Raw genomic sequence first — 27,773 nt, 5'->3', positions numbered from 1 at the left:
CAAGCCTCAATGAAATGATAATTAAGTCATGAATTTTTAAGTATTGTTAGATAAAAAATAGGTTACTTTCTGAAGTTAGGTCTATGACTGCACAATGTACTATGAATGTAATGCATTTTTTTTGTTATTCAAAATAATCCAGTCAAGTACAAAAACATTTTTTCAGATGAGGATAAAGGCTCATAAATTAAGTGAATAGTATAGTCAGGGTCACACAAATATTAATATTTCCAGAAAAACCTCATTTTAATCCTTAGATTTAAAAAGGCACAAATCCCATGAGAACTCGATCTCACTGAGGAGAAAGAAGAAAGATACCTGATAGGACTAGATTAGACCAAGAAATTCTCAAAAGAAAAAAAAAGATTTTGATAGAACACAAAAGCAAGAAACCCATTTGTTAAAAAATAACAGTATATACACACACACACATACACGCACACACATATATAAATCTTAAAATTAAATCAACAATCTCCACAAAGTACCTTTACAAAAACTCAAATCCAAAAAGGTGCTGAAGATTATTAGGACCACTGGTTTTGTAGCTAATGCCAGTACTGTTTGTCAACAAAGATTAAATGAAAAGCAAAAATAAAACATTTAATTACCTACATTGAAAACTAGCAATTAGAATTTTACATGTACCCAGATTCAGCAATTTTTTGGTAGTACTACAAATTGAACCCAGGGCCTTCACACTGAGCTGTATCCCCAGTCCTTTTTTTATATTAATTTCATTTTACATTAACATTTCATATTAATAGATTGGGAAACTTAAATGTTGTTAAGATGATATTACTCCCCAAATTGATCTATACATTCAATCCTTTTTCTTTTTTTTTCTCAAGATAGGGTCTCTCCATGTAGTGCAGGCTAGTCTTGAACTCACTATGTAGCCTAGGCTGGCCTCGAACTCAAAACGATACTCCTGGCTCAGTCTCCCGAGTGCTGGGATCACAGGCGTGTGTCACCATGCCCAGCTCCCTCACCCATTTTTTATTCTTTATTTTGAGATGAGTCTAAATTGCTAAAGTGCACAGCTGGACTTGAACTTGCAATCTTCCAGTCTCAGCCAGGCTTATACTACCATACTTAGCTAGCTGCAGCTATTATGCAAAATCATAATCATTTATTCATTCCTAAGAATAAACACTAATTGTAGAGCTTGTGTCAGGGCTAACAAATAAAGGCAAGAGCTAAAATTCATATAGCCACTGTATTTTCATTTAGTGGCAAATTTTTTTATCAACTTATGTTTAATTAGTTAAGTAAAAAACTAGCTTTGGGTTTATATTCTAAATGCAATGTTCTACAAAGAGTGGGCTGTGGGCCGGTGATTTAGCTCAGTGGTTCCACCACCTGCCTCGAAAGCTCAAGGACCAGAGTTCAATCCCAGATACCAAAAAAAAAAAAAAGAGTGGGCTGTAAATAGCTTTTTTCTTTTAAGTGAAAATAGACCAGAAAATATAGCTTTTTACAAGTTAAAAAAAAGTATGTGGTGAAACTTTTGGCTCTTTATGTGTCTATGTACTGGGCCACAGTGTAAAATATATTTCTTAGAATGAGTCTCAGTGATAAAAGTTTGAAAGCCATCACAAAGTCATCCAGAGTAAACCACGTTATACATTCACAAATTAGAGGGAGTTACTAGAATCAGGCTGAATCAAAGTAAAAGCCTTCCTTTGATTATGAAAGAATAAGTGTATTTAAGGCAAGGCCCTAAAGTTGACTGGAGGTTCAACTCTTCCACTAAATTCACTAAAAAGATAACAGACTTATTCAAGGTCATTCTTGTATAGTTTGCATTAGAACCAAGTCTCCTATTTTAACTCTCTTTAAACTCAATTAGGCTGCAGAAAGCCACTTTAGCATTTAAGTGCTAATTTCAATCTCCTATTTTGATTTCTAATAACCAAAAGAAATTACACATTAATACAACCATTTCCTCAAGTACTATTCTACCAGATTAATGACCATGGCCAGCTCTCCCATTAAAAGCTTTTTCTAGCTAGTTACTTGGTACTTAGCTTTTTATGGCACTTTTCTTTCGCCATTATGCTCAGTAGTGCATGCAACACACTACACGCAGTAATACAGCACACAGGTTTGGAAATGCATACCCATGGCTACAATGTAACTGAAATGTCTTAAATTTCTGTGTTTTGTCCAAATTTAGAAGCAAAGTAGTTCAAAATCTAAATCAGGCTACATTTTTCTAATCTACGTACCTCACTATTAAAACACAAATATCTTAAGAGGTCTCATTCAAAACAGTAAAATTTTGCAAGTCACGAAGAGTCTTTCTCCTTTCCAGTATGACCCATTGTGCTACCGAGGTAGAAAGTTAGCAGCGATTCAAATTTAACCAGTCTATCCCATAGGATTACCTTTTCAGGTATTCAAAGACAAATATGTACAAAGATGTGGTTGAAGCATTGTTAATGATAGTGAAAAATTATATGCATATATATGTTTACATACAGAACAATGGTTATAAAAAGTGATAATAGTACCTTGATTCTACAGAAACTTAAGCGGTTGTTAAAAACAGAATGTAATGCATCTGTTATCTGTGCTGATAAGGAAAAGTATCTATGTTAAATGAATAAAGATTACAAACACTTAAAAAGAAAAATACTGTCCTTGGTGGGAGCAAGGGAAACACAACCTCCAAAACTGGAGATGGGTCACAATTAAGCTCAATCCAAGCTGGAGTAACTGAAGGTATCAGATCTGACAACCCAGTTTTGGCCATAGTGACGTTCCTAGACAAGGATAACTTACATTCTCTGCAAGGAACTAGGGAGTCACAGAGAACCTGTTAGAACTTGAAGACAGCACTGCTTTTGCTATAAGTAATAGTCTTGGGGGGGGGTGCAAAACTTTGAAGTATATGGAAAATATTTCATTTAGATGTGGTGGCACACACCTGTAATCCCAACAATTCAGGCTGAGATAAGAGAACTGTCAGATAAGAGATAAGAGTTCTAGGCCAGCTTGGGCTACATAGTAAGTTCAAGGCCAGCCTAAACTACACAGCCAGGCCCTGTCTCCAAAAAAACAAAACCCCTTCATTCTCATCCTCTAATAAATAAATCTCCACCAACTAATTGAATTGGTAAGAACAGCAACACATAAAGACTGAAAGAAATGAAGGTAGGCACAGCAGTGATGCCTATAATTTCACTCTGAGAGGCTGAAGCAGGATGATCACAAGTTTGTGCATGGCCTGAGCAGTTTGGCAAATTTGAGACCTTGTCTCAAAATAAAAAATGGAAAAAGGCTGGGGATTTGCCTTCAGTGCAAATGGTTCTATCCTTAGTACCCTAAAAAAAAAAGAGAGAGAACACTGAACTTAAAATTGAAATAGACAAAGACGATACTCTACAAAGGGAAAAAAAGCTGCAAATAGAAGGGTAGGTTACCATAGCTTTATTATACAAAGACATATTACTATACCCTCTTCCCTAATATTCATAAGACAAATAATTTAGTTCCAAAGAACCGACCAAAAAAGTTTCTCCAATTATTCAAATAAAGAATATTGTTTACCTTTAAACAATTCTGTTAATGAGCAACAAAATGCCAAATTTTTAAAAACTGCTTAATGTTGAATTAGGTAACGAGCTTTATGATGACCAAACACTTCTGAATGAATGCCTAATCTGTGTGAATAAGTCTGCAAATATTCAGTCAACAATTTTAATATGAAACACCAGAATGAACACAGCAAAATTATCAATTTAGTCTTTGGGTTACAAACAAGTTGAACTAATAGTTTTAATGTGCACCACAAGGTAATTACAACAGGTAAGAGAAGCATGCTCAGCTTTTTCACTAAGAATGAAAAAAACAAGAATGATATGACCTCAACTCCCACTTGTATCATTTGTTGACTGTGATCTTTGCGTATTATTTAATTTCAGACTCTTCATCTGTAAAATGGAATGTATCACAGGTATTAAGTGAGAATTATATAAAAGTCTGATTCATAAATAGTAAATCTATTATCTTCATGCTATTGTCAAATTGTATTTCAAGACTAAGTACTTCAAACATACCTTTCAATGAACTTTTAATCAAATTTTACATTAGGCCATAGAAGAAGCTGCTATTGAAAATATAACTAATCATAAAAAATACAACTAATAGCAAGGCAGAAATTTAAAGATATCTAACTTAAGAACGTTTATGTTACAGAAACAGTGTACTTGATGTGCCATTTATCTCGGCATATTATGGTGAAAACCATATTATGGTGCCCCTACCACCCCCGTCCTATACCAGGGCTTGAGTTCATGGCCTCACTCATACTAGCACTCTACCACTGAGTTATATCTCCCAGTCTTCTTTATGTTTTATTATGAGACAGGGTCTGGGTAAATTGCCCAGGTTAGAGTTGAACTTTCAATTCTCCTGCTTCAGCCTCCCACCTAACTGGGAATAAATACAAGCAAGTATCATCATGCCTGACTTGTAAGTAGTATCTTAATTTAATCTCTAAATACTAAGACAGAACATAGAAATGAAGAAATAACCACTAATACAACTAAGTGCAGAAGTAAAATTTTAAACAATAAACTGGTAATAAACATTTAAAAATCTGAGTATATTAAGATAAAATTTGTATTTTAATAGTATAACAAAAGCCAGGCACGGTGACACACATGCCTGTAATCCCAGCACTTGGGAGGCTGCGGTACGAGGATCTCCATGAGTTGGAGGCTAGCCTGGGCTACATCGCGAGTTTTAAAGCCAGCCTAAACTAAATAGGAAAAAGTCTCAAAAAGTAAAAAAAAACAAAAAAGTGTAACAAATGTACCCACAAAGACAGATCAATTAAAAATTATCAGTATTAGAAATTCACTTACCACCTTTAGAGGGAAGATTACACATATTATGCTTAAAAGTAGTGCAAACTAACTAATAAAACCAGAATTAAAATGACTAAACAGGGCTGAGGATTTAGCTCAGTGGTTCTGTCGCCTGCCTCCAAGCGCAAGGACCCGAGTTCGATCCCTGGTGCCAGAAAAATTTTTAAAATTTAAAAATAAAATGACTAAACAATCTGAATGTACAGAGTGCTGTACTACTGGCATTAAATACTCAGCAATGAAAAATATTTTCAAAACCAAGTGCAGTGGTGCATGCCCTTTTTCTTCTGAGATGGGGATCTCACTGTGTCACCCAGGCTGCCTCAATCATCCTACTTCAGCCTCCTGAGTAGCAGCGACTACACGATTACAGACATGGACCACCACATCCAGCTTGACTTGTTTTTGTTCAAAAGGCAATAGGTAAACCTTTTTCCAATTCCAAAAACTGTGGACCCTAGACTTGGAATCTTTGCATTACTTTAGAACAAGCAATTGGCAGACAGTCCCTTCAGCTGGCTTCTGTTTCAGAAAGTTCAAGCCCAAAGAAACAGTCAGCTGGAACATGCAACAGAGGGAGGAGATGAAAGGAATGGAATTTGACAGTTGAATGGGGGCGGGGGAGGGGTGAGAGGATTCATCCAGACCAGGATCAATACCTGTATCTTCCCTAGAAGGTTCAGGGGCAGGGAAGAATGATGCTGAGGCAATAATGGTTAGAACTTTCCTCTGGAAAATTCTGCAAAAGATCCTGTTATTAAAGATATTCTGTAACTTGGTCTTCATAAGCAGGGATATTAATGACAAATGTAGGTGAAAGACTGGAAAGCTCTTGTAACTTTCTGAACTGTGTGGCGCTCTAAAAGGACAGAGAGGGGAGGAGTTGTGCAAAAGCATAATAACCAACTAAATTAGGTGGTGACATTACACAAATTAAATTTTATTTTAGTAAATTGAGAATATAACAGTCATAATCATATGGATTAAGACTCATGCCAACTATATACATACATAAATATATACATGAATGAAAATATACAGTAGGCATGGATCTTACATATATAGTCTGCCCAAAAAATGTATACACATTTAGGAAAAGAAAAATGGTACAATGTTTTTTCAACAGAAGCTGTTACCCACATATAGGGGACCCTAGAGGATGTTGTGTGTTGCAGAAAACCCACTATACTGCCAGTCCTTAGAGAAGAAACTGAAAATGCATGTGCACCAATCTCAATAACCAAGACTACCCAAGCAGCAGTTCACCATACTAATAAATGTATGGACGCTGACAGCCACCACTCTGAGCACCTCTTGCAATTGTAGCGGCCAAAGGTAACTTGTATTAATCTCATGATGTTTCAATAAATTTAGTATTAAAATATTTATACAAGGCCCAGGGATTTAACTCAGTAGTGCCGCCGCCTGCCTCGAAAGTGCAAGGTCCTGAGATTGATCCCCCCTCCCCCCAAAAAAGATGTGTTATAAAAAAAAAATGTGTTATGTATATGCACCAATTCTCCATGAGGAATGTAATCATTATGTACTGCAAAAATGTACCAAAACTAAAAATTAAAAAATTTTTAAAAAATATTTATGCAAATTTTTCTTTTTCTGAAGTGTGTATAGTTTTTTTTGGCAGATTCTATATGAAAATAACATCTAACATTAGTGGAGAAATGGGGTAAATTATCATACATCCATATAAGAAACTATTATGCAGCAGTTAAAAATATTTATATTAGCCAGATACAATGGCATGTGTGTAACTCCAGCAGTCTTAGAGGCTGAGGCAGGAAGAGTAAACATCCAAGCCTACCCTGGGCAACTAGTGACTTGGCAAAACCCTGTCCGAGAAAGAGCTGGAGATGTAGCTTAGAGTGAAAGTCTTGGGTTCAATCCCATGTACTGCCGAGTGGAGGGGGTTTGAGGTGAATAAATATAAAATCTACCCTGAGGGAGAGGTGGAGAGAGACACAAAAGGAAAACATTCCAAGGTGATATATATCAGCTGTCTTTTAGTAATGGAAATTTAGTGGGGTTATTTTGGTTTTTACTTTTCCCTCTTTCCTAAAATGGCTCTGAATATATATTACTTCTATTGGAAAAAAACTGATTAGGAAGTAATTTCCTTTAAATGCACTATAAATTTCCTGTATTTTCAAAATCTTTGGTATGCTGTAGAGTAGACTTCACTAAAAAAATTAAATAAAGGAAGTATACTAAGGTTATCTTGAGTGGTAGGAAGTGGAAAAAGCACACTAAGCTTTTCTCCCCAGTAGCTTAGTCAATATACAAAACTATACTTCCTCAAAGAATTTTCAATGTACTTTCAACGTTATTAAAGCCTCTAGCACTTGGCTTTTTGCAAACCTCTGAACTACACAGTAATACTGTTCTAAAACCAAACTATTAATTTACAGTATTCTCATAGTGCCTCAAATTGTCTGAGAAGCAATGAACTTTCTTACAAATCTCTGAACAAAGGCTGAAAGTTGAAAAAAAATTAGCTTTGCAATATACTAACCATGACTTTAAAATTTTTTCTCAGTAATCAAATCCATTAATGATCAATTTCTTAAATTTAGTTTTAACTAAATGTTTGCATTTGTGAGCCAAATACTCTAATTTTCTGAGAATTAAAAAATAATATATACTTAAGTAAAAATTCAAGTGTTCTATCTTTAACCTCATGATCAAAACTTAAATTGTAAAGCTAATTATTTCACAACTGCATGTGCACAGTAGCACAAAATATCAAAAACAATTATGGGAACATACAAAAACCACTAAGTTTTTAATCTAAAATTTCAAGTTTTTGGATGAAAATGATTAAAATGAATAACTGATAATTTGAAATAAGAAAAGGTCCAAGGGTTTGGGGATGGTGGGAGGGGAAGGGGAAAGGGAAGAAGGGAAAGGAAAAATTATGAGAAAAAAAAAAAAAGGAATCAAACTCTGTGTAAATAGGGAAGGGTGGAGGGGGTGAAGGGTGCACAGGTAATGGGAGAAAAAATAAGAACTAAGATACATCATGTTCTGGTACAAACACCCAACGATAAATGTAAATGTATTTTATGCCTAAAATGTACCAATAAATATATATATAAATAAAATAAAATAAAATTTCAAGTTTTTAAACATGGGAAAGTTTTTCTATGAAATAAATTAAGCAAATTATGACACTATATAGCATAGGGCATCACAATAATGTATATACACTATAAATAAGTGTACAAATACTTTGCTATTTATCTAAAAAACAAAATTTGAAATGGGAAGATGCATTCAGTATGTGGTAAAACAGGCAAGCTGTACCACACCATAAAGTAAAATTATCACATGTATAAAAATAAAAACACACAGAATAGTACGTGATACAAATGGTAACAGTTTATCTCCAGATGAAGGTATAGACTTCAAGTGATTTTTATTTCTTTTTCATTTTGCCCTTTAATTTCCTAGTTTTTATAGTAAGAATGCAGTACTTCTACAATTGTTTAAAACTTTTTTGAGCTAGATGTGGTGGCACACATCTGTAATCCCAGCACTTGGGAGGCTGTGGCAGTATCACTACAAGTTCCGAGCCCAGCATGGGCTACATAATGAGTTCAAGGCCAGCCTGCATGACAAAGCAAGACCCTATCTCAAAAAATGAAAACAAAAACAAAAAAGAAAAAAACCCAAAAAACCCACAACCTTTTTTGTGTAAGATTTAAGAATGGTTACAAAAAACTGAAGTGGAAATAAGAGTTGACAAGTCAGATAATTTAGTCAAATTAATATGCAGCTATAAATAAAGTGTCTGTTAAAGGCTCTTACACAAAAGTGATACTGTGGTCATTAAATTACCACCTATAGCAGTGATGGCAAATGTATGGCAAGCATGCTGCAGCCAGCTGTTTGTTTTCATTGAAAGCTCTAAAAGGTTCACCATCACTGATTGAGAGTTTGAAAAGCTTTGTCTTGGCATCTCAAATATGTATCTTACAAATATTAAAATAAAGCAGTTAATTATATTTTCACAAATATCTTTTCACCTTTATTTCCCATAGGAACACAACCAAATTTATATTGAAAAAAATGCAAATAAATAGTTAACTACAAATAGTTTCTCTTTCCTAAGCAAAGATAACGAAAGTCAATTTAACTTATTTCTCAATACTATCAAGGTATGAATATGACTAGCTGGGCATGGTAGGACATGTCTGTAATCCCAGCTACTTGGGAGGCTGAAACAGGAGGACTCCAAGTTTGACATCAGCCTGGGCAACTCAGCAAAGACCCTATCTCAAAATAAAATTTATACATAAAATGCAAGGGATATAGTTCAGTGGTAAACTGCTTGCTTAGCCTGGGTTCAATCTCCAGTGTTGGCAGGAAAAAAGTTATGAATATGAGCACTAAATTACTTAGTAAGTTTAAGGAGCTATAATGGGCCAGAAATAATTAAAGAATTTAAAGGACCAAGTTCACACATTCAATATACATCAAAACATGCACTAACAGTTTATCTGAAACAGATAAAATATTTCAAGTTACTCATATTAAACACTGACTTCTAAATATGTTTTTTTGGTAACTACCATACTCAAAGAAAAAAACTCTAAGAAATATCACTTCTGATGCATACATGCTGGTAAATGACAAAATCTTAAAGGACAGGGACTCCAATTTTCATAATAATCTGGTTGTAAAAGTACCACAAAACAAAAAGACAATACTTTAAAAACCCAAATTTTTTTGCAACAGCAAAAGAATTAGTTTGCAAAGCATGCTAATGAAAGAAACCACAAAAAGGGAGGTACTAAGATACTTTTTAAAAGGAAGTAGTAAACTTACTGTAACTCCAACTCTTTTTTCATTTCTTTTTTTTTTTTTGTACTGGGCATCAAACTTGGGTCCTCGTGCTTGCAAGGCAGGTGGCAGTACATTTCATTTTAACAGAACAGTCAGTGATAGTCAACAGAAACATAACATGGAACTAAGTGCAATTTTAAATATTTTAGTACCCATGTTAAAAATGTAAAATGAAACTGATGAAATTAACATTTAACTAATATTTCCAAACATTATCATTTCAATTTTTAAACCATTTATTAAAAATTGAAATGTTTTAACATTCTTTTTTGCCCTAAAATTTTCAAAAATCCAGTGTGTATTTTACTTACAGCACAATTTGGATATTCTGTTTTCATCAGAATATTTTACCTGAACTGGATACATGCCTGTAATCCCAGCACTCTTGGGAGGTGAGCCTTGAGGATGGTAAATTTAAATAGCCTGGGCATCGCTTCTCACCCTTTTGGCTAAGGTCAAGGGTGAACTCAGCCTGGGCAACTTAGCGACCTGGGGAGACTTTGTCTTAAAATAAAAAAAATGTTAAAAGAGCTGGAGATTTAGCTTAGCGTGAAGGCCCTGGGTTCAATCCTTAGTAGTGAGGGGAAAAAAATTTTTTTTGAACTATATTTAGGCTTCATGTAATTTACAATTGATAAAGTAGATTCACAAAAGCCACTAACTCACTCTAAGCTTAAGTTTTATAATAATTAAATCAAGTGTCAGTTTTTTAACATTAATTAATTAAAATTAAAGTTTAGTTCCTTAGCCAATTTTTGCCACATTTCAAGCCCTCAATAACCACATGTGGATATTAGACATCAGAATGAACTGCACAGGTCCAAATACTATACTACACACTGTAAATTCACAAACTAACTCTAGAATCATTTGGCCCTAGTATGGAAATTTCTTCTAAAGGTGGCACTCAGCATGAATAGGGTACGACATACACAATGGAGAAAGTTAAAAATATTAAAACAGAAAAATACTGAAATATGATAGACTCATAGCAGTTATCTGTGTTTACAAGGAATGATTTTGGATGAGGGTAAGGAAAAACTTTTCTCCACTATTGAAATCTTAGTCCTGCAATCACAAAATAATAAATACATGGAAGTTCATATGTTTTCCTCTGAGATTAAAAAGCTGTATCATATCCCCAAATACAGCAGCAAAAATAATGTAAAAGGAGCCCCGCATGGTGGCATGCACCTGTAATCTCAACACTCTGGAGGCTGAGGCAGGAGGATCAAGGTGAATCTGAGGCCAGCCTGGACTACATAGTGAGCTCAAGACCAGCCTGCACTACAATGTGAGACCCCCGTCTCACAAAATAAAAATAAAATGTAAAAGGACAGAGAATTAATTTTAAGACTACTGCTGCCAGACAAGAAGCTATTAGAGCAAGAGGTATGGCAGTCCTGCTATAGTAGAAAGCACATAAGTAGGGTGCCTGAGGGAGTAGACATCAGTCCAGAGGAGTTAAGATATTGCTTAGAGGGGTATTGTACATATTAGTACACATATTTAGAATATAGGAATCAAGTTTCTTAAAGATATATATATGGAAAAAGGGAAAGCTTGAATGAACTCTACATTGAAACAGAACTGCAGATATCAATGTGAACTCACGCCTTCCAATAATACAAATATAAGTACATAGACACATAGAGGTACAAACACACATGAATTTTTTTTTTTGGTACTGAGGATCAAACTCGGGTCCTTGCGCTTGCGAGGCAGGCGGCAGAAGCAATGAGCTAAATCCCCAGGCCCACACATGAATATTTTTATTTTCTAAGTGTTATGGTCTGAATATGTCCCCCAAAATTCATGTGCTGGAAATCTGATCCCCAATGCAGAGTAATGAGAGGTAAAGTTTCACCCTCAGGAATGAATTAATGGTGCTTTAACAGTGCTTTTGAGAGTGGCTTTGCTCTCTTGCCCTCCTGCTTACACCATATGAGGACACAGCCAGAAAACTCACTTCATCTGCATCTTGATCTTGAACTTCCCAGTCTCCAGAGCTGTGAGGAAGTAAATGTCTGTTCTATGATTACCCAATCTATACTCTGTTACAGCAGCACAAAGAGTAAGACAACTAATTCTTCATTGAAAAGAATCTAGAAAAAGCAAATGTCTCCCACTATAACCATGAGTATACCTAGCATTACCCAGATCTGGTTTTCTGAGTATCATTCTTCACTAAAAGAAACCAGGACTTCAGAAGAAATGGCTAGTGTAGGGCTGTGGTGATAATAAAATAAATCTAGAACATCCTATGCAGAAAGTAAGGATGTCATCAAAAAAGTATAGACAGGTTAATAACAAGGACATACAAGGCAGTTTCTAGAAAATCTGGGGCAACTATCCTATTTGGAAGTATTTCATATAAAAGTGTTTTTTTAAATTTGGGTTTTTTTTTAAAGTATTACTATATCCATCACCGAATGATAAGGAAAAAAAGTGTATCATGTAATATTTAGCTAAGTATTGGTGCTGCTTAGGAAGTCTGCTTTACTCATGAAAAAGAACAGCCAATGTTTAAAACATTAAATGGCGTGCCTGCCTGGAAAGTGTACACAAGGTCCTGAGTTCAACTCCAGGACTAAAAAAAAAAAATTAAATGAATAAAGTATTCCTTTTTTTAACAGCAGATAGTTCATTGGTAAGTACATGATTTCAACTGCAGTAATAAATTCACTTGAACAGGAGACAGTAATCAGGCAGGTCAGAAGAACAAATGCTTGTTAGTCATCAGAAAACCATTGGCTATTTGGGCTGTCTCACAGAAATCCAAAGTCATTCAGAGGCCAAATCTTAAAGAATATGTGTCCTCTTATTAGTCCATATGAATAGGTCCATACATCTGGAATCTAGAATTTTGTAGATTATCACCTTCTAACATGATCCATTGGCACCTCTGGATACCATAAAAATGTCAGCTAAGATTTTCAGCAAAGATAGTATCTCAATTTTGAACAGTAGGCTCCACTGATGATCCAGAATACATCGCAACACCACCAAAGTATTCAAAGACACAATGGACTATACAGCCATACTGAAGAGTATAGCCAAGCAGTCAACAGGTTTTTCCCAGAAGACCACAGGGCATAGTCCTATGTAGACTCTACCACCATCGGCCACAGGTCTGTTCCACAACACATTTAATTTTTAGGATAGCTGCAGGGCTTCCAGGAAAAAAAAAATCTAAATCACATCTAAATCATATGTGGGTAATCCATGGCTTTAGGACTCCTGCACCCCACAGGACTCCTCTGTCCTTACATACTGCATAAGGTATTCATACCAAATACATATTTAGTAAAGATTTGTGAAAGATTATGTAACAATGAAATCAAACTATGCTTGATCACCAGCAATTATCAACATGCCCCCACATGTGAAGAAATCTATGGAGACATAAAGAAATTGGTACAGAGCCAGGCATCATGGCTCAGGACTATAATCCTAGAACTCAGGAGGCTAGTGGATCTTTACAAGTTCCAGGCCAGCCTAGACTATAATGAGTTTAAGGAAACCCTGGAATACACAGTGAGACTCTGTGTCAAAAAGAAAAGAAAGAAACTGGCATAATGCAACACAAACAATTTGTCCACCAAAAGTAAAATCTGAACTAGCAGCTCTATATAGTAGCTAAACAGTCTACCATTTAAAAATTGCTGGTGGTAGTCCATACCTGTAATCCTGGACTCTGGGAGACTGAGGCAGGAGGAGCAGTGAGTAGGACTCAGCTTGGGCAACTTAGTCACCTAGTAAGGCCCCGTCTAAAAGTAAAAAAAAGAGCTAGCCTCCACCCAAAAAAAGTGCTGGTGGCTTTTCTATCCAGGTTAAAAATTAAACAAAAAATCAAGGTACATGGGAGTATTTCCTTTATTCTGTGGAGAATCACACATACAGTCCTTCCCAGTCACTTAACTAAAGCAAACAGACCCTGGAGAAAGGGTGCAGCAGGCTCTATTTTTGACTTGATAAAAGCTGTCTCTACCAATAATACTAAATACTACAGAGCTATGAGTAGGTATGTAGAAGTATTCAACCAAAGGCCCAAAAGTTTTCTGGAAAACTAAGACTACCAAAGCCTTCCTTTTAAGTTTAATGTATCAGAAATTCCCTTATAGACTTAAATGATCTACAAGATATCCATAGGTGAAATGTTTCTCCTGCTCTGGAAATAAACACAATAAGGCAACTCATCTTCAAAGATAGGAGAATTAACATCTAAATCAAGACTTGGGAATTAAAGGTTGATTGGTATGTATGGCAAAGCCAAAAAAGCCCCTACTGACATATCTACTCTGCCACAAGAGGAATGATTTGAGAAATCTACCTTATTTTAGGTGACATTTTGTGTATCCAAGTACACAAAATGTCACCTAAAATAAGGGGGATGGGACTGTCTGACCTCAAAGAACCACTTTGATATAAAGAACCCAAGAATCCAGATACCTATTGGATGCTATACTCTTTAAGTCTGACCTAGTGAGTAAACAAGCAAATAATAAATATCAGCTGATATTATTCACTGGTGAAGTATCATGTAGGCAGTACCTACATTATTCTCAAAATTGAAATCCCAAACCCTGGGGTGGGGATACTGACTCGCAACAGCAAGGTCCTGAGTACAATCCCCGGTACCCCTCCCCCCAAAATTAGTTATAAACATGAGTAACCTTTAAAAGAGTTATCTCAGGGGGTTAAAAAACTTTAACCAACATTCTAAAATCTTTCAAATCCAATGCTAGCTATCAACAAAAAAGTAGTCATGTCTATATTAAAAATATTTTTGTTTAAATCAAAGTAGGTCCCCAAATCCCAGAATATCACATTAATACCTAACTTATTCAAATATCACTTAGTAGAAACAACCAAACACAGAATGCTAAGAAAGATGACCTGACCAGCACAATTACAACATGCTAAAGCTAATAAATTTTACTCATACCTAGTCTCCTTTAAAACATTAAAACCAGCTGAGTGTGGTGTCCCAAATTTGTAATCTCAGCTACTTAGAAGGCTGAGAGACTACAAGTTAGGGGCCAGCTTGGGAAACTTAGCAAGAACATGTACCAAAATACAGTAAAGAGAGCTGTGGATGTAACTCTGTGCTAAAGCACTAACCTAGCTTACAGAAGGCCCTAAATTCAATCCCCAACCGGGGAAGAAGAGGGGTAATTTGCATTCCAAACAACTCTAACACTAGCAATTTAGTTGCCCAATGCAGAGAAGATCAGACAAGGAGACTGATACAAATGGACCAATAGCAGCAAGCAGTGACCACTGACACACAAGACTGGACTATAAGAAGTTGAGCCAATAATAATTTTTCCAAAAACTTCACTGTTCAGGAGTATACATACATAGGTACGATGCCCATTGCTCAAGCAGCTCCTAAGTGTATTCGTATTTAATATAACTCGTACTTAAGTTGTTCTCTGAAGAGATTTAGATCCTCTATTTATAAGAGCAAGGAAATGACACATTTTAAGAGTTTTAATAAATTGTTAATACAGAATCTTGCAACTTTAGTTATATAGAAACCTTACCTCGGCACACACACCAGAAATCTTACTAGAGATAAGGGGATATTTTATTCCCATAACAATACTGAACAACTTAAACATTCCAGAGAACTTCAAAACTTACTGAAATAAAGGAGATTCCACTTGGAAATCATACAAACAAAACCTTCTCAACAGCATAAATTACATGTCAAAGTAGGCAGCAAAGAGAAAAAAAAAAGGTAATGAGATTTCAAAAAAGAAAAGAAAAACAAGCCGGGCATAGTGGCACATGCCTATAACCCCAGCACTCTAGAGGCTGAAGCAGGAAAATCATAAATTTGAACCCAGTCTAGGCAACTTAACTATTAAGTGAAAACCTATCTCAAAATAAAAAGTAAAAAGATGATGGAGATGTAGCTTACCGAGAAGGCCCTGTGTTCAATTCCCAATACAAAAAAAAAATGCCAGGGGTAATGGCGCAAGCCTGTTATCCCAGCTCCTGGGAGGCTGAGGCAGTAGGACTGCCACAAATTCAAGCCCAGCCTCAGCTACATGTGAGTCTGTCAAGGAAAGGAAAAGGAAAAGGAAAAGGAAAAGGAAAAGAAAGGAAAGGAAAAGAAAAGAGAACAGAAATCCCACAACAATAATAAAACAGAAATAACATTCTCTGAGATAACCAGTATCATCTAGAACCTAACATCTAAAAAACTCTGAAGGGCCAGGGAGTTAGCGTAGCAGCATCGCACCTGCCTCACAAGCACAAGGTTCTGAGTTCAATTCCTGGTACTAAAAAAATAAATTAAAAAAAAAAAATCTCTGAGCACACTAAGTTAGCAGACCTATTATAAGCTGGGTGCAGGGGCACATACTTGCAATCTAAGTACTTGGGAGGCTGAGGCAGGAAGATCACCAGGAGTTCAAGGCCAAACCTGGCTACACAGTGAGTTCAAGGCCAGCCCAGATTACATAGCAAGACCCTGTTTCCAAAAAAAAAAAAAAAAAATCTCCCTCCTCATAGAATTTATATATGAACATTGCCTAAGAGGCCATTTAAGTGGAGATCTATTTCAAGAAAAAGTCTGAAAGGTCTAAGATGGTATACCCTAAATTATAACTGCTAAATGGTGCAAGAGAGAATTTCACTAGAACTTAAAACTCTTTTCTTTCTGGTTTAAATAGAAAAGTACTGAATAGTGGAAGAACTCAGATATATACCATGTAACCTTAAACAAATTATTAAACCTGAGTTAGTTTCCTCAAATATAAAATTAAGAAAATATTGTATCTATCTTAGCTGGGTATGGTAGCCTAAGTCTATAATCATAGCACTTGGGAGGCTCAGGCAGAAGATGTCAAGTCTGAGGCCAGCTTGGACTGCACAGTGAGAATCGACGTAAGAGGATCTGCCTTGTACTGTTTACAAATATGTAATGCAGGCAAAGCATGTCACAAAAAAAGGGCTGACAGGTAAGTAACTATTAATAATTATAAATGCTACCGGGCATGGTGGCGCATGCCTGTAATCCCAGCACTCAGGAGACTGAGGCAGGAAGATCACCATGAGTTCCAGGCCTGCCTGGGCTACATAGTGAGTTCAAGGCCAGCCTGAATTACATAGCGAAACCCTGTTTCAAAAAAACAAACAAACAAATAAACAAAAATTACAAATGCCTTTCCAGATTACAAAGGAACACTTTCCAAACACTACTTACATACAGGGATTGAATAAAGCCCTGCATGTAAATGTAGTATTTAGGCTTTCTCTTCTTTTTTTTAAGTCTATGTTGACCATATCCTAGAAAAAATTCAGAACTTTCCATGAAATGGAACTTTAGGTAGAATCTTGCTGTCTCAAGTGACACGCAAAGATGGCCCTTTCAAAGAGAGAAAGTTTATAAAATATCACCATACTATTATGCAAAATAGAATGAATGACAGAGAGAACAGCAGAGAAACAAGCTGTTTAAGAATCAGCATTTTTTTTTTTCTGAGACAGGGTCTCATGATGTAGTTCAGGCCACTCTTGAACTCACTATGTAGTCCAAGGTGGCCTCGAACTCATGGTGATCTTCCTGCCTCAGCCTCAGTGCTGGGATCACAGGTATGCGCCACCAGGCCCGCCAAGAATCAGCATCTTACACCAAATGTTTTAAGTGAAGATTCTGGAACCTCATGAGTAAACATTATAAAACACAAAAATGTATTTGGATTGCTTCACTGTCCACATATAACCAAAGCTACAATAATAATTGGCTTAGAGGGCCAGGATGTAGCTCAGTGGCTTCGCCACCTGCTGCGCAAGCACAAGGAACACAGTTCGATCCCCGGTACAAAAAAAAAAAACTGGCTTAGAACAGATTTTTATGATAGATACTATGAGAAAGCTGATAAAATACTATGCTTCAATGCTTCACCTTTTAGACCTTACCTTTTCCTTGTTCATCAATCCATCTTATTCTTGATTGTTCTTCTACTTATCCAATTTTCCTTGATCCTCACCATACAACCTTGCCAAATGAAATGGAGTACTTACTAATTCCCGATCTTCCTCAGTTACTCCTTAAATCCACTGCAAATTTGTTATAACCAATCTGTTAATCTGCTAACAGAAAATGTGCACATCAGTGAGTTGATTCACTAATGAGTTTCATTTCCCACTGTTTGATTTACACATTAGTCTTTGTCTCATTAACACAAGCTCATTCACAAGTTCCAGGCCAACCTGTACTATACAGCAAGACCCTGACTCCAAACAAACAAAACAAAAATTAAAAACCTCTAAAAATCATTAGGCATATTCATTTAGCATCGCTTACTTAATATGACAATTTTGGAAGGGCAAGATTTAAATCATAACACTAAAAAGTAAACTCTTTATGAAAGCCCAACTAAAAAATCTAAACTGATATAAATTAGTACAGAAAGATTATATCATCAATAAAGTCAACTTTCAAAGGATGAATGTCATTATATTGCATGCCTTAAAAAAAAATTAAAGTCAACCATAAACCAAGCAGATTACAGTACAGTACTGACAATATTCCTCTCACATAGAAAGTATAGATAACCAAACATTTTTTAAACCACACAAAATTTAAGTCTGTCACCTGTCAAAGATATACTGTTCTTCCAAGTGAATATATTATTAAGGGCTTCCAATAATTTCTTTTCAGTCTGAAAAGGGGAACTTTTCTTTTAGACTTAGTAAGATCCCAAATTGACAAAGTAGGCTAGATGTGGTAGTGCACATCTATAATCTCAGCACTCGGGAGGCTGAGGCTGGAGGCTGGTCTACATAGTGAGTTCAAAGTCAGCCTGAACCCCTGTCTCAAAAAAAAAGACAAAGCCAAAACCTCCTAAAACCCAAATTTTAACTAAAAAGTTTAAAATACTTATATAATAATTTGAGGTTTTTTTTCTTGATTCAGGATCTGGCTATGTAGTCCAGGATGGCCTCAAACTGGAGGTGATCCTCCTGCCTCAGCCTCCCAAGTGTGTCACCATCTCTGGCATTATATAACAATGTATAACAAGTGACAATTTCTATACTTCAAACTGACTATTTAAAGTACCTTTTGCAGACAAGGGGTGTAGCTCAATGATACAGTCTTTTTCTAGCTTCCATCCCCAGCACAGCAAAAAGTTTTTGTTGTTTTTTTTTTGTACCAGGGATCGAACTCAGGACCTTCTGCTTTCGAGGCAGGAGGCAGAACCACTGAGCTAAATCCCCAGCCCAGCAAAAAGTTTTAAAACTTAAAAAAAAGTACCTTTTGTTACATTGTGTAAAACATTTTACATTTTTCAAAGTACCTTCACAGACTATTTTAGTGGATCTTCAATCAGTTAACAAGTGTTGCTACCAAAACAGCACTACAAATTAAGTTCCTTGGCCAATAAACACAAGAAAAAATGTTCAACACCTCTGGCCATTAGAGAAATGCAAATTTATCCGGGATGGTGGCGTAGGCCTGTAATCTCAGCATTGAGGCAGGAGTTTTGTCACAAGTTCAAGGCCAACCTGGGCTACAATAGCATAGACTGTCTCAAAAACCAAAAACCAAAAAAAAAAAAAAAGGAAAAAAAAGAAAGAGATTTAAACAACACTGAGATTCCATCTTACTCTAGAAAGAACAGCTATCATTAAAAAATCAAGTAATAAACGCTACTGAGGTTGGGGGTGAAGGGAGGAACTCTTCTACATTGTTGGTGGGAATGTAAACTAGTTAACTATTATGGTAATCAATATGGAGATTAGGCAAAAACTAAACCTACCTTTTTAACCTATTTCCCTTCTAGATATCTTCCTGAATGAGTTAAAGACACTATAAGATATGTGTATATCCATGTTTATAACAGCACAGCTCATAACAGCTAAATCTATTATACACCCATCAGGTTATATACCTATCAACAGACGAAAGGATAAAAAAAAAGGCGGTACTCATACATGATGGAGTACTACTCTCCCATAAACAAGAATAAATTTGAGTCACTTGTAGGAAAATGGATGTACCTTGAGACCGTATTAAGTGAAATCAGACACATAAGCTTAAATGCTGCATAGTTTCTTTTATATAACAAACCCAAAGTACAAATAAATTAAAGAGCAAAATAAAAGATAAGATGATAGGAAACAGGGAGACAGATCTTTTACAAATGGAAAGAGGACCAAGAGGTGGTGGGGAAGCAGAGGGGAAGGGAACAAAAAAAGAATTAAGGTATGTTATGTATTTATATGCACCAACTTCCCACAGTGAATATAATCATTATGTACCGCAAACATGTACTAATAAAAATTTTAAATATTTAAATAATAAAGAGTCAACAGAAGCAAGAATGTGAAAAAAAGGAAAGATGCTGCATCATCACAGTTAAAACTACTTATATGTCAGGCCTTGTCCTATGTATTTTACATATATTAACACATTCACGAGAGGGCCGTAATTTGTATGTCTTGCTCTCTGGTGGCTTGAATCACTGGTGATACATCCATGACTATCCCAATGGGTAGCTTTCTATCAATTTTATTAGTAAAAAGACTGATAAAACTGCCAGATGGGACAGTCATGCATGTACCACCAGTGGTTCAAACCAGCTAGAACATGTTAATTCATTCAATCAAAACAACTGTACAAAACATGTACATGTTACACCCATTTTACAAATAGGAAATTGTAGTACAGAGCTTGCCTCAAGTTGACATAATCGTGTAAAATAGACAGGATTTGTATCTAGGCAGTATAGTTTTGCTTGTTTGTTTGTTTCAGAGAGTGGGGTGCTGGAGACTGAATCCAGGGACTTGCTCATCTTAGGCAAGCACTCCATCACAGAGCCATACCTAGTCCTGTACCTTATCCACTATGTTATACTGGAGAAAAGTGACCTCTTCAAACCTAAACTGAGGTCACACTAAGTCTCACTTATTCCCAATAACCAGATCTGTTCTATGCTAAAACAAACAGTAAGACCTCAAATAAAATGCAAGGTAATGAAAATATGTCAATGTAATTTAGGGCTGGGCATTTAGCTCAGTGGTTCCATCATCTGCCTTGCAAGCGCAAGGACCCGAGTTCAATCCCGGGTACCAAAAAAAAAAAAAGAGGGAGCTGGTTAAAATATTAGCCCCCTCAACACTGTCAATGTAATTTAAAGTACTGGTATAGTAAAGACCTACTAATTATAATATCTGAATTAGTTCACATACATTAGCATTTTCAGAAATTATAATTTGAACATAACTACTCTTGCTTTTATGGTTTTATTTTTAAAAATTAAAAGCTACTAGAAAACCTAAGTAACAAGTATAGGGTGATTTATGATAATGAGAGCCCAGTTTTAGTTGACTGTTTCCACAGGGATAAACTAGAATAAATTTCAAGTGACCAGATTCCTGCACTTGAATTTTAATGTCAAAAAATAACTCAGTCACCAGGAAGTATTATATTCCCAATTTATTTTATACAAAACAATCTCTCATTCCAAGTTGTTAGACTAGGAACAACTGTATTACTTTGAGTCAGAAAAAAAGGTAAATAAGAAAAAAATGAAAACATTTAAACTCCTAAGTAAGAAATGACATAATTTTAAAGTATTCAACCTAAACTGGGGATGGGGGCACACAGCTATATTACAGCACTCTGGGAGGCTGAGACAAGAGGATCACGAGTTCAAGCCCAGTTTGGGAAGGTTAGAGACTTAGGGAGATCCTTCCTCAAAATTTAAAGAGGGATAGAGATGTAGCTTAGTGTGAAGGTCCTGGATTCAATCCCCTGTACTGCAGCACAAAAAGAAAAAGAACAGAAATGAAATGTAATTTTCAATTCCTGTACAAGGTCTTTCCTACAGCAACAAATCTACATATATTTTAAATACAATCTTATCTAAACAAAATCATCTTGTCTCCTATTGCATTCTATCCTGTTTAAAAGGACAAAAAATTATTTTGAACAAATTACCAATCATTCCTTAATTTACAAAGTGGCTACCCCTGATGTAAAAGGCAAAGGTATGCCTATATTCCTAATTAATGACTCTAAGAATTTAAAAACAAACTCCAAAGGCTACTCACTAAAATCTAGTTCCTGGGGCTGAAAGTTAATATAGATAGTTAATAATTCTTATCCTAAAAAATAAGGAACATAGCACAAACATAAAAAGTAAAGGGGGAAATCCTTAATACTCAAATGGGGAGATTCAGTTCAATGAGTTATTTTAAAAACTATAGCAAAGAAATTATAGTTTCTGAGTCTCAGAACCACATCCCATTTCTGTAGCCCTGCTAAACTCTTCATGAAACATTAATACCATTTATTCAAGAGACACAAGCTTAAACTTAGTAAAAGCGAGAGACAGAAGCACTGAATAGATTGGAAAATTAGGGTTTGCTCCCCCCTTTCACGTATATCTGGAAACAATCTCATCAGTATGTAATTCAACTAATGAATTCTCACTTTAGCAGCCGCCTGGAGAGGATGTATTTAAAGTAAATAAATCATTACTAAAGCTGTATATAAATTTTTTTAAAAGAAAATAGTGCTATGTTTCTTAAAAAACAAGATCCCTGTAAACTCTAAAGGCAGAGCCCAGCAATAATATTTTCTGACCAAAGCAACTGAGTACTAGGCACAATACTTGTCTAACAAATCACTGAAAGAAATCAGTGTCTTACTTAAAAGCATCTCAATTATTACTGAAGACCCTGGTATCAAAGTACTACCTAGTTTCACCTGCCTCGCAAGTGCAAGGATCTGAGTTTGATCCCCGGTACAAAAAAAAAAGTATTACCTAGTATTAGTTATTAACTGATGATTGTTTTACTAGATTGCTATGTATACTGTGACTTAAAATAAACCTTACAGAAAGTAGTTTGATTTGAGCTGGGCATGGTAGCACGCCTATAATCCCAGCACTTGGCAGGCTGAGGCAGGAGGATTGCTGTTTCAGGCCAGTTTAGACTACATAGTGAGTTCAAGGGCGGCCCAAACTACAGAGAGATCCTGTCCCAAAGAACAAATAGAAAGAAGCTGTTTGTGTCTACCACTCTCACTCATTCCCCAGTCTATTTATAACTGGATCTGAAGTGATAAAATCAGTACCCAAAATAGAGGCCTGAAATGTGCTATCCTTAGAGACTTTAAAGGTGCCATTACAGACTAGGTTTCTCCAGAAATCTGACAGGTACTTCCACACCAAAATAGCACTGCTTCATTTAAATTAGTAATTAACCATCTAATGGATTACCAACTCACCCTCCAAGTTATTATTAGATCCTAACCAGTTTAATTTTTGGTCTTCATCAATCTAAACAAGTTACTTAATTTCAGGTTCCTCATTTATCAAACAAGTCAGTAGTCAGGATGGCTTGAGATTTTTTTCCAGTTTTAATAAACTAAAATTTTTAACTATACAACTGAACACAATATTTCTACTGTCATGCTACAGAAAAATATGTTTATTAAAAGTATACATTTAGCGAAAAGGTTTTCTTTTCTTCTCAATGCTTTAGTAATGCTCCGGCTTGTCCTTTAATTTATATCTGAAGACAAAAGTTCAAAAACTGACCTACCGGTATTTTATTAGGTATCTACTCCAAACATCCTGGCCAAAAAACAAAAATACTAGCCAATCCCCGGGAAAGGACAATCGCTCTTTTTAAAACCAAAATGAAAAATTGTAGAAGCATGGACAGATGACAGGCAAGTTTCTATGCCAGAGTACCACTCAGTAAACTAGGATTCATTTGGTTCTGCAGCCAAATCTTGAGCTGGCTTACAAGTGATGTAAGGTTTTCCTTAGTTGTTCATGCTCATGCCTAGACAGAGTTCTAAGAAAAGCTGAGACGCTTAGACAAAGTTTTTATTGTGACAAATTGAGTTTTCTGCACTGTATTACCGGTTTCATAATAAGCCATCAGAAAATTCCAGGCGATAAAAGGAAAAAACACAAATCACATTCTGAGAAGGATAAAAAGTGAAATAATTGAAACAAAATTAATCCATAAAATGCTCAACACTTAATTGGGTCCAATGTTAAAAAAAATAAGAAAAAAATAATTAAGAAGCACCTATTGAAACTTTAACAAAAAAGACTTCAACAGGCAAACTTGGTACTTTAAAAAATGTGTTTGCCTGTAAATTTTCACCTGTACACCCAAAAAAATCAGATATTTTGGTCTGAGTATGACTTTTTAAGTACAGCTTACCAATAGAAGTAGTTACGGTTTGACAATTAAAAAACAAAGTCACCTTTCTAACACTAAGCCACTCTAAACTTAAAACCACTATAAAATGAGTAGTTTATACTTCACGTTGCCTTACAAGTTCCATATGAAGTACAGAACATAAGAAATTATGTTCCAAAGAACTTGTTGGCATTTAAGTTTACTTCCACATGCTATGTTAACTTCCTTTTACATCTGATATGGCCTTGGTTATCTGGAAGCTGGCATTCAAAGGGTTGTGTCCCACATATTAGTCATGGATAAAGTAAGATTCAAGATCATTCACCTAATTTCCTATCCTATTTAGCTTGGTCCATTTTCTTATCAAGAAGAGTATTGATAATGGCATTTTTCATGTATAACATAGCTGATATTTTTCCTTCAGTGAAATTCTGCTTCCAGCAACAAATGTTCACTTCCTGGTGAGGCAAGTCAAGCAAGCTGCAAAGGAGGTCCAGCAACAAGTAGTCCAAACTTAAGCTTTTAAACATAGACTATATTTATCCAACAGAATGACATGCCATTATTTATAACATGAAAACCTCCCTAATCCATCTAAAAGAGAAAGCACTGTGACTCCTTTGGACTCTTGGTAAGGTTTAGTTTAAAAATCTTTTACAAGGCAGGCATGGTGGCGCACACCTGCAATCCCTGCTTCTCAGGGGCTCAGGAAGGAGGATCGAAAGTTTGAGGCCAACCTGGGCATTTAACCAAATCTTACCTCAAAATTTAAAAAACGGTTTGGGTTGTAGTTCAGCGGTAGAGTGCCCCTCGGTTTAATCCTCAACACCACGAAAACAAAAGAACTACAAGATGATAAGACTACAATGATGGTAACATTGTAATTCTCAAAGCGCTTACAATAATTTTGCATGGGCTCTTGTACTATTCACTGTAGAGTGAATGGGGTGAAGACATTTGTTTTAACGAAGAAAGTCTGATCACTGGTAGTTACCATATGGGTTAAGCAGCATTAAGCAGAACAACAGCAAACACGTACCGTACCTTACTAGTCCCCAGGCAAAGGGGGCAGAGAAGAGTCTTTTTTATATTTACTATACTAAATATCTGTGCAGCCATCAAGTAGATGTACCCAAAATTGTTATTTTAAAAGAACAGCCTGACTTCATGGACGGAAACAGGCTTCTAACACAGAGAGTTTGTCACTACAGAGGCGCTGATGAGACTGAAAAGCACAGGGCAAGGAGACTCTGTACTTTCCTCAGAAACTTCCCGACTAATTCCAAGTTTCCTGCCAGACACTAAATCAGTAACAAGAGACCATATGTTTGTACTAAGATGACTTTCATCCACTACCTAGCAGCAAATCCTTTGGATACCAGCAATTTTTATCTTTTCCAAACACCTAAGTACACGCTCCACATTCTCTCAATTCCAACCTCTCTCCAAAATTGGCCACTTCTCCGACTCAAACAGTTTGAGAATTATGTGTGAGGGTAAGCTCGATAAACTGACCTAACCGAGCCAAATTCGGGATCCAAACGACCAGAAAAGAAAGTGGGTGGGGCTTTTACCTGCAGCTCACACCAGGCGACTTCCACCGTGGTTTCGGTATCCAGACCTTTGTAGACCGTCTTAAAGGAGCCTCTGCCGATTTCGATGTCAAACTTGAGAAAGCGGCCATCGTTGGACATCCCCACGGCCTTGGTCTCCAGCTCTTCGATATCATCCTGTTGCTGGCCGCGTTCCTCCTGCGGTTCCTTGGCGCTGCCGCCGCCGCCACTACCACTTCCAATTTTCGCCGGCGGCGGCTCCTCTTTGCTCCCTACAAGGCTGGGCTGGGGAACTGGACGGTCTTTGTTGGTGCTACTGGGGACCGTCGGGGCTGCAGGACCCGAAGCGGCTTGGTCCCCAGGGGCAGCGGTGGGCGGGGCCTGCTGGGCCACCTGGGAGGCGACGGCGGCGGTCAAGGTCTCCTCCCGGTGGGGCTCTGCTGGAGCACTCTGCGGAACCGCCGCGGGGGCGGCAGGCTGAGGGACAGAGAGAGGGAGGCCCGGCAGTTCCAGCGCGGTGGCGTTGGAGTCGCAGATGACGCTCCGGCGGAAGAAGCGGTGCTCCGTGGTGGTGGTGGTGGTGGCAGCGGCCGCCCCGCGGCTGTCCTTGTCCATGGTGTGCCGGCGGCGTCGGTACTCCTCAGTCCGGCCGGGGCCGGCGTCGGTCGCCGCGGACCCCAGCTTCTCACCCACAGAGGAGTCGGAGCTGGAGCCATTCTTGGAGACCGGCGCTGGCGGCGAGAGGAACAGGGAGCTCGGGGTGCTGCTCTGCTTCTCGGCGGCGCCGCCAGACATGGTGGGTCGCAGGGGAAGGCGAGCGAGCGAGCGCGCGCGGATCCGAGCGAGGAGGGGGCTGGGGCGACCGGACGGCGGCCGCGATCAGCACTGACAAGGCGCCCTGAGGGCGGCGCGGGGCTGCGACTGCGGCGCGCGGGGCGGGCGGGTCGGCGGGCGGTTCAGGAGCGTGGCCGCGGGGGTCAGCGCCGCGCGGTCCGCGTCCATCCTGCGGCGGGCGGCGGGGCTGGGCGAGCGGAGGGGCCTCACCGGGCGCCCATCACCCGGACGAGGGGCCGAAGCTGCGGAGCCCAGCGCCTGAGGAGCGGCCCCCCCTTCCCCGCGGCCTCCCGCCCGCCCCGGGCCTGGCGAACCTCGTCCCTCCGGGCCGGCGCCGGGGCTGAGGGAGGGAGGAACGGTGGGGAGGGGAGGGCCGCTCTCCGCGGGGCCCGGCTCGGCGGCCTCTCCGGACCAAGGAGGAGAGACCCAGAGGACTAGGGGGTGGGGTGAGAGGAGAAAAGAGCAGTCACCCCCAACAGGCGCCTTCTGTCACCGAAGATGAAGGTGCGAGTGGCCCACGAAGAAGAGCCGCGCCCGCCCGGGAAACTCTCCGCGCTAAATGGCGCCGGAGTCTGAAGCCTCCACACAACCCGCTCGGACCCCGCCCCCCGCGCCTTGGGCGGCTCCACCCCCGCCGCGCGCTGAGCTCCAGCGCAGGCGCGCTAGGTCCAAGCACCCTGGGACTCGTAGTTCGCTAGTGGAAGGCGTGAAAAGGACTGAGGAGACAGAGGCCTAGAACTTCCGTGATGCCCTGCGGCGGCTTTATTTTAATGCCTCCCGGGAACTGTGGTTTTCTTTGGAAACCGCCCCTTCTGGAAGCCTGATGGGAGAGTCATCGTGGGTCCTTCAAACCTCTCCCGAAGTCAGTACTCGCTAGGAAAATCATTTCTTAGGGATTAATTGTGGACGAAGGGAATGAAGCAAAGAAGAAAAAAGAAGTGAGAGAGAGCGGAGAGACTCCCATCATGCTCTGCCAAGAGGGTTGCCTTGCAGTGAAAAATGATCCTGTTATTGGTCTTTAATGGAGAGAGCCGCAGTAGTGTTGAGCGAGTGGGATTTGAGGGAGGAGGGGAAGGCAAAGCGGGAGGGGAGAGCTGAGAGTCGGAAGAGCCATCCACTCCTAGGAAACTTTATGGAGATAGTGCATGAGATTAATATTGATTGGATGGGTTAGGGTAGGAGCATTAAAGCAGTATTATCTTCCACCCCACCACCACCCTCCTGCGTATACATATACACACGCGGCGCGCGGACCAATTAAGGCCACATTTTCAGCTCCAGATTCAAGACAAATTCTGAATGCAAAGATGGGCTCCTCTGCTGAAATCAAGGATTGTCTTGTTTTGCCAGAAAAAAAGAGTAATGGGTAGGGGAGAGGGATTCAAGAAAAGATAAAGATATAGTACATGTTCGCGTCTTTGACCATAAACTTGAGAGGGCCGAGTTGACTTCTGCCTTTGCA

At 38.1% G+C, this 27,773-nt stretch overlaps 1 protein-coding gene and 1 pseudogene across 26 annotated transcripts in view; both read right to left on the bottom strand.

Moving 5' to 3' along the window:
- Wnk1 (WNK lysine deficient protein kinase 1) overlaps positions 1-26,902 on the bottom strand; it is a 135,276-nt gene extending 108,374 nt beyond the window's left edge. For 9 of the 25 annotated variants that reach the window (XM_087186030.1, XM_087186046.1, XM_087186043.1 and 6 more), the window contains exon 1: positions 25,499-26,897. In XM_087186030.1, the coding sequence (XP_087042156.1) occupies positions 25,499-26,272 (774 nt within the window). In that variant the 5' untranslated portion in view covers positions 26,273-26,897. Of the gene's footprint in view, positions 1-25,498 lie in introns of all 25 variants that reach the window. The other 16 variants (XM_021249265.2, XM_087186038.1, XM_087186033.1 and 13 more) reach the window with 5 other exon arrangements.
- On the bottom strand, positions 10,276-25,492 carry LOC147830210 (mitochondrial inner membrane protease subunit 1 pseudogene; annotated as a pseudogene). The gene has a single exon (XR_015440817.1). The product of XR_015440817.1 is annotated as a mitochondrial inner membrane protease subunit 1 pseudogene (transcript).
- Positions 26,903-27,773: the final 871 nt, after the last annotated feature.

This window comes from Heterocephalus glaber, unplaced genomic scaffold (genome assembly GCF_053883595.1).
Source record: "Heterocephalus glaber isolate CG9 unplaced genomic scaffold, H.glaber_assembly_v1.0 deba00000281, whole genome shotgun sequence".
Lineage (NCBI taxonomy): Eukaryota > Metazoa > Chordata > Mammalia > Rodentia > Bathyergidae > Heterocephalus > Heterocephalus glaber.
Note: the sequence above shows the minus strand (reverse complement) of the source record. Positions and strands in the feature narration are given on the sequence as shown.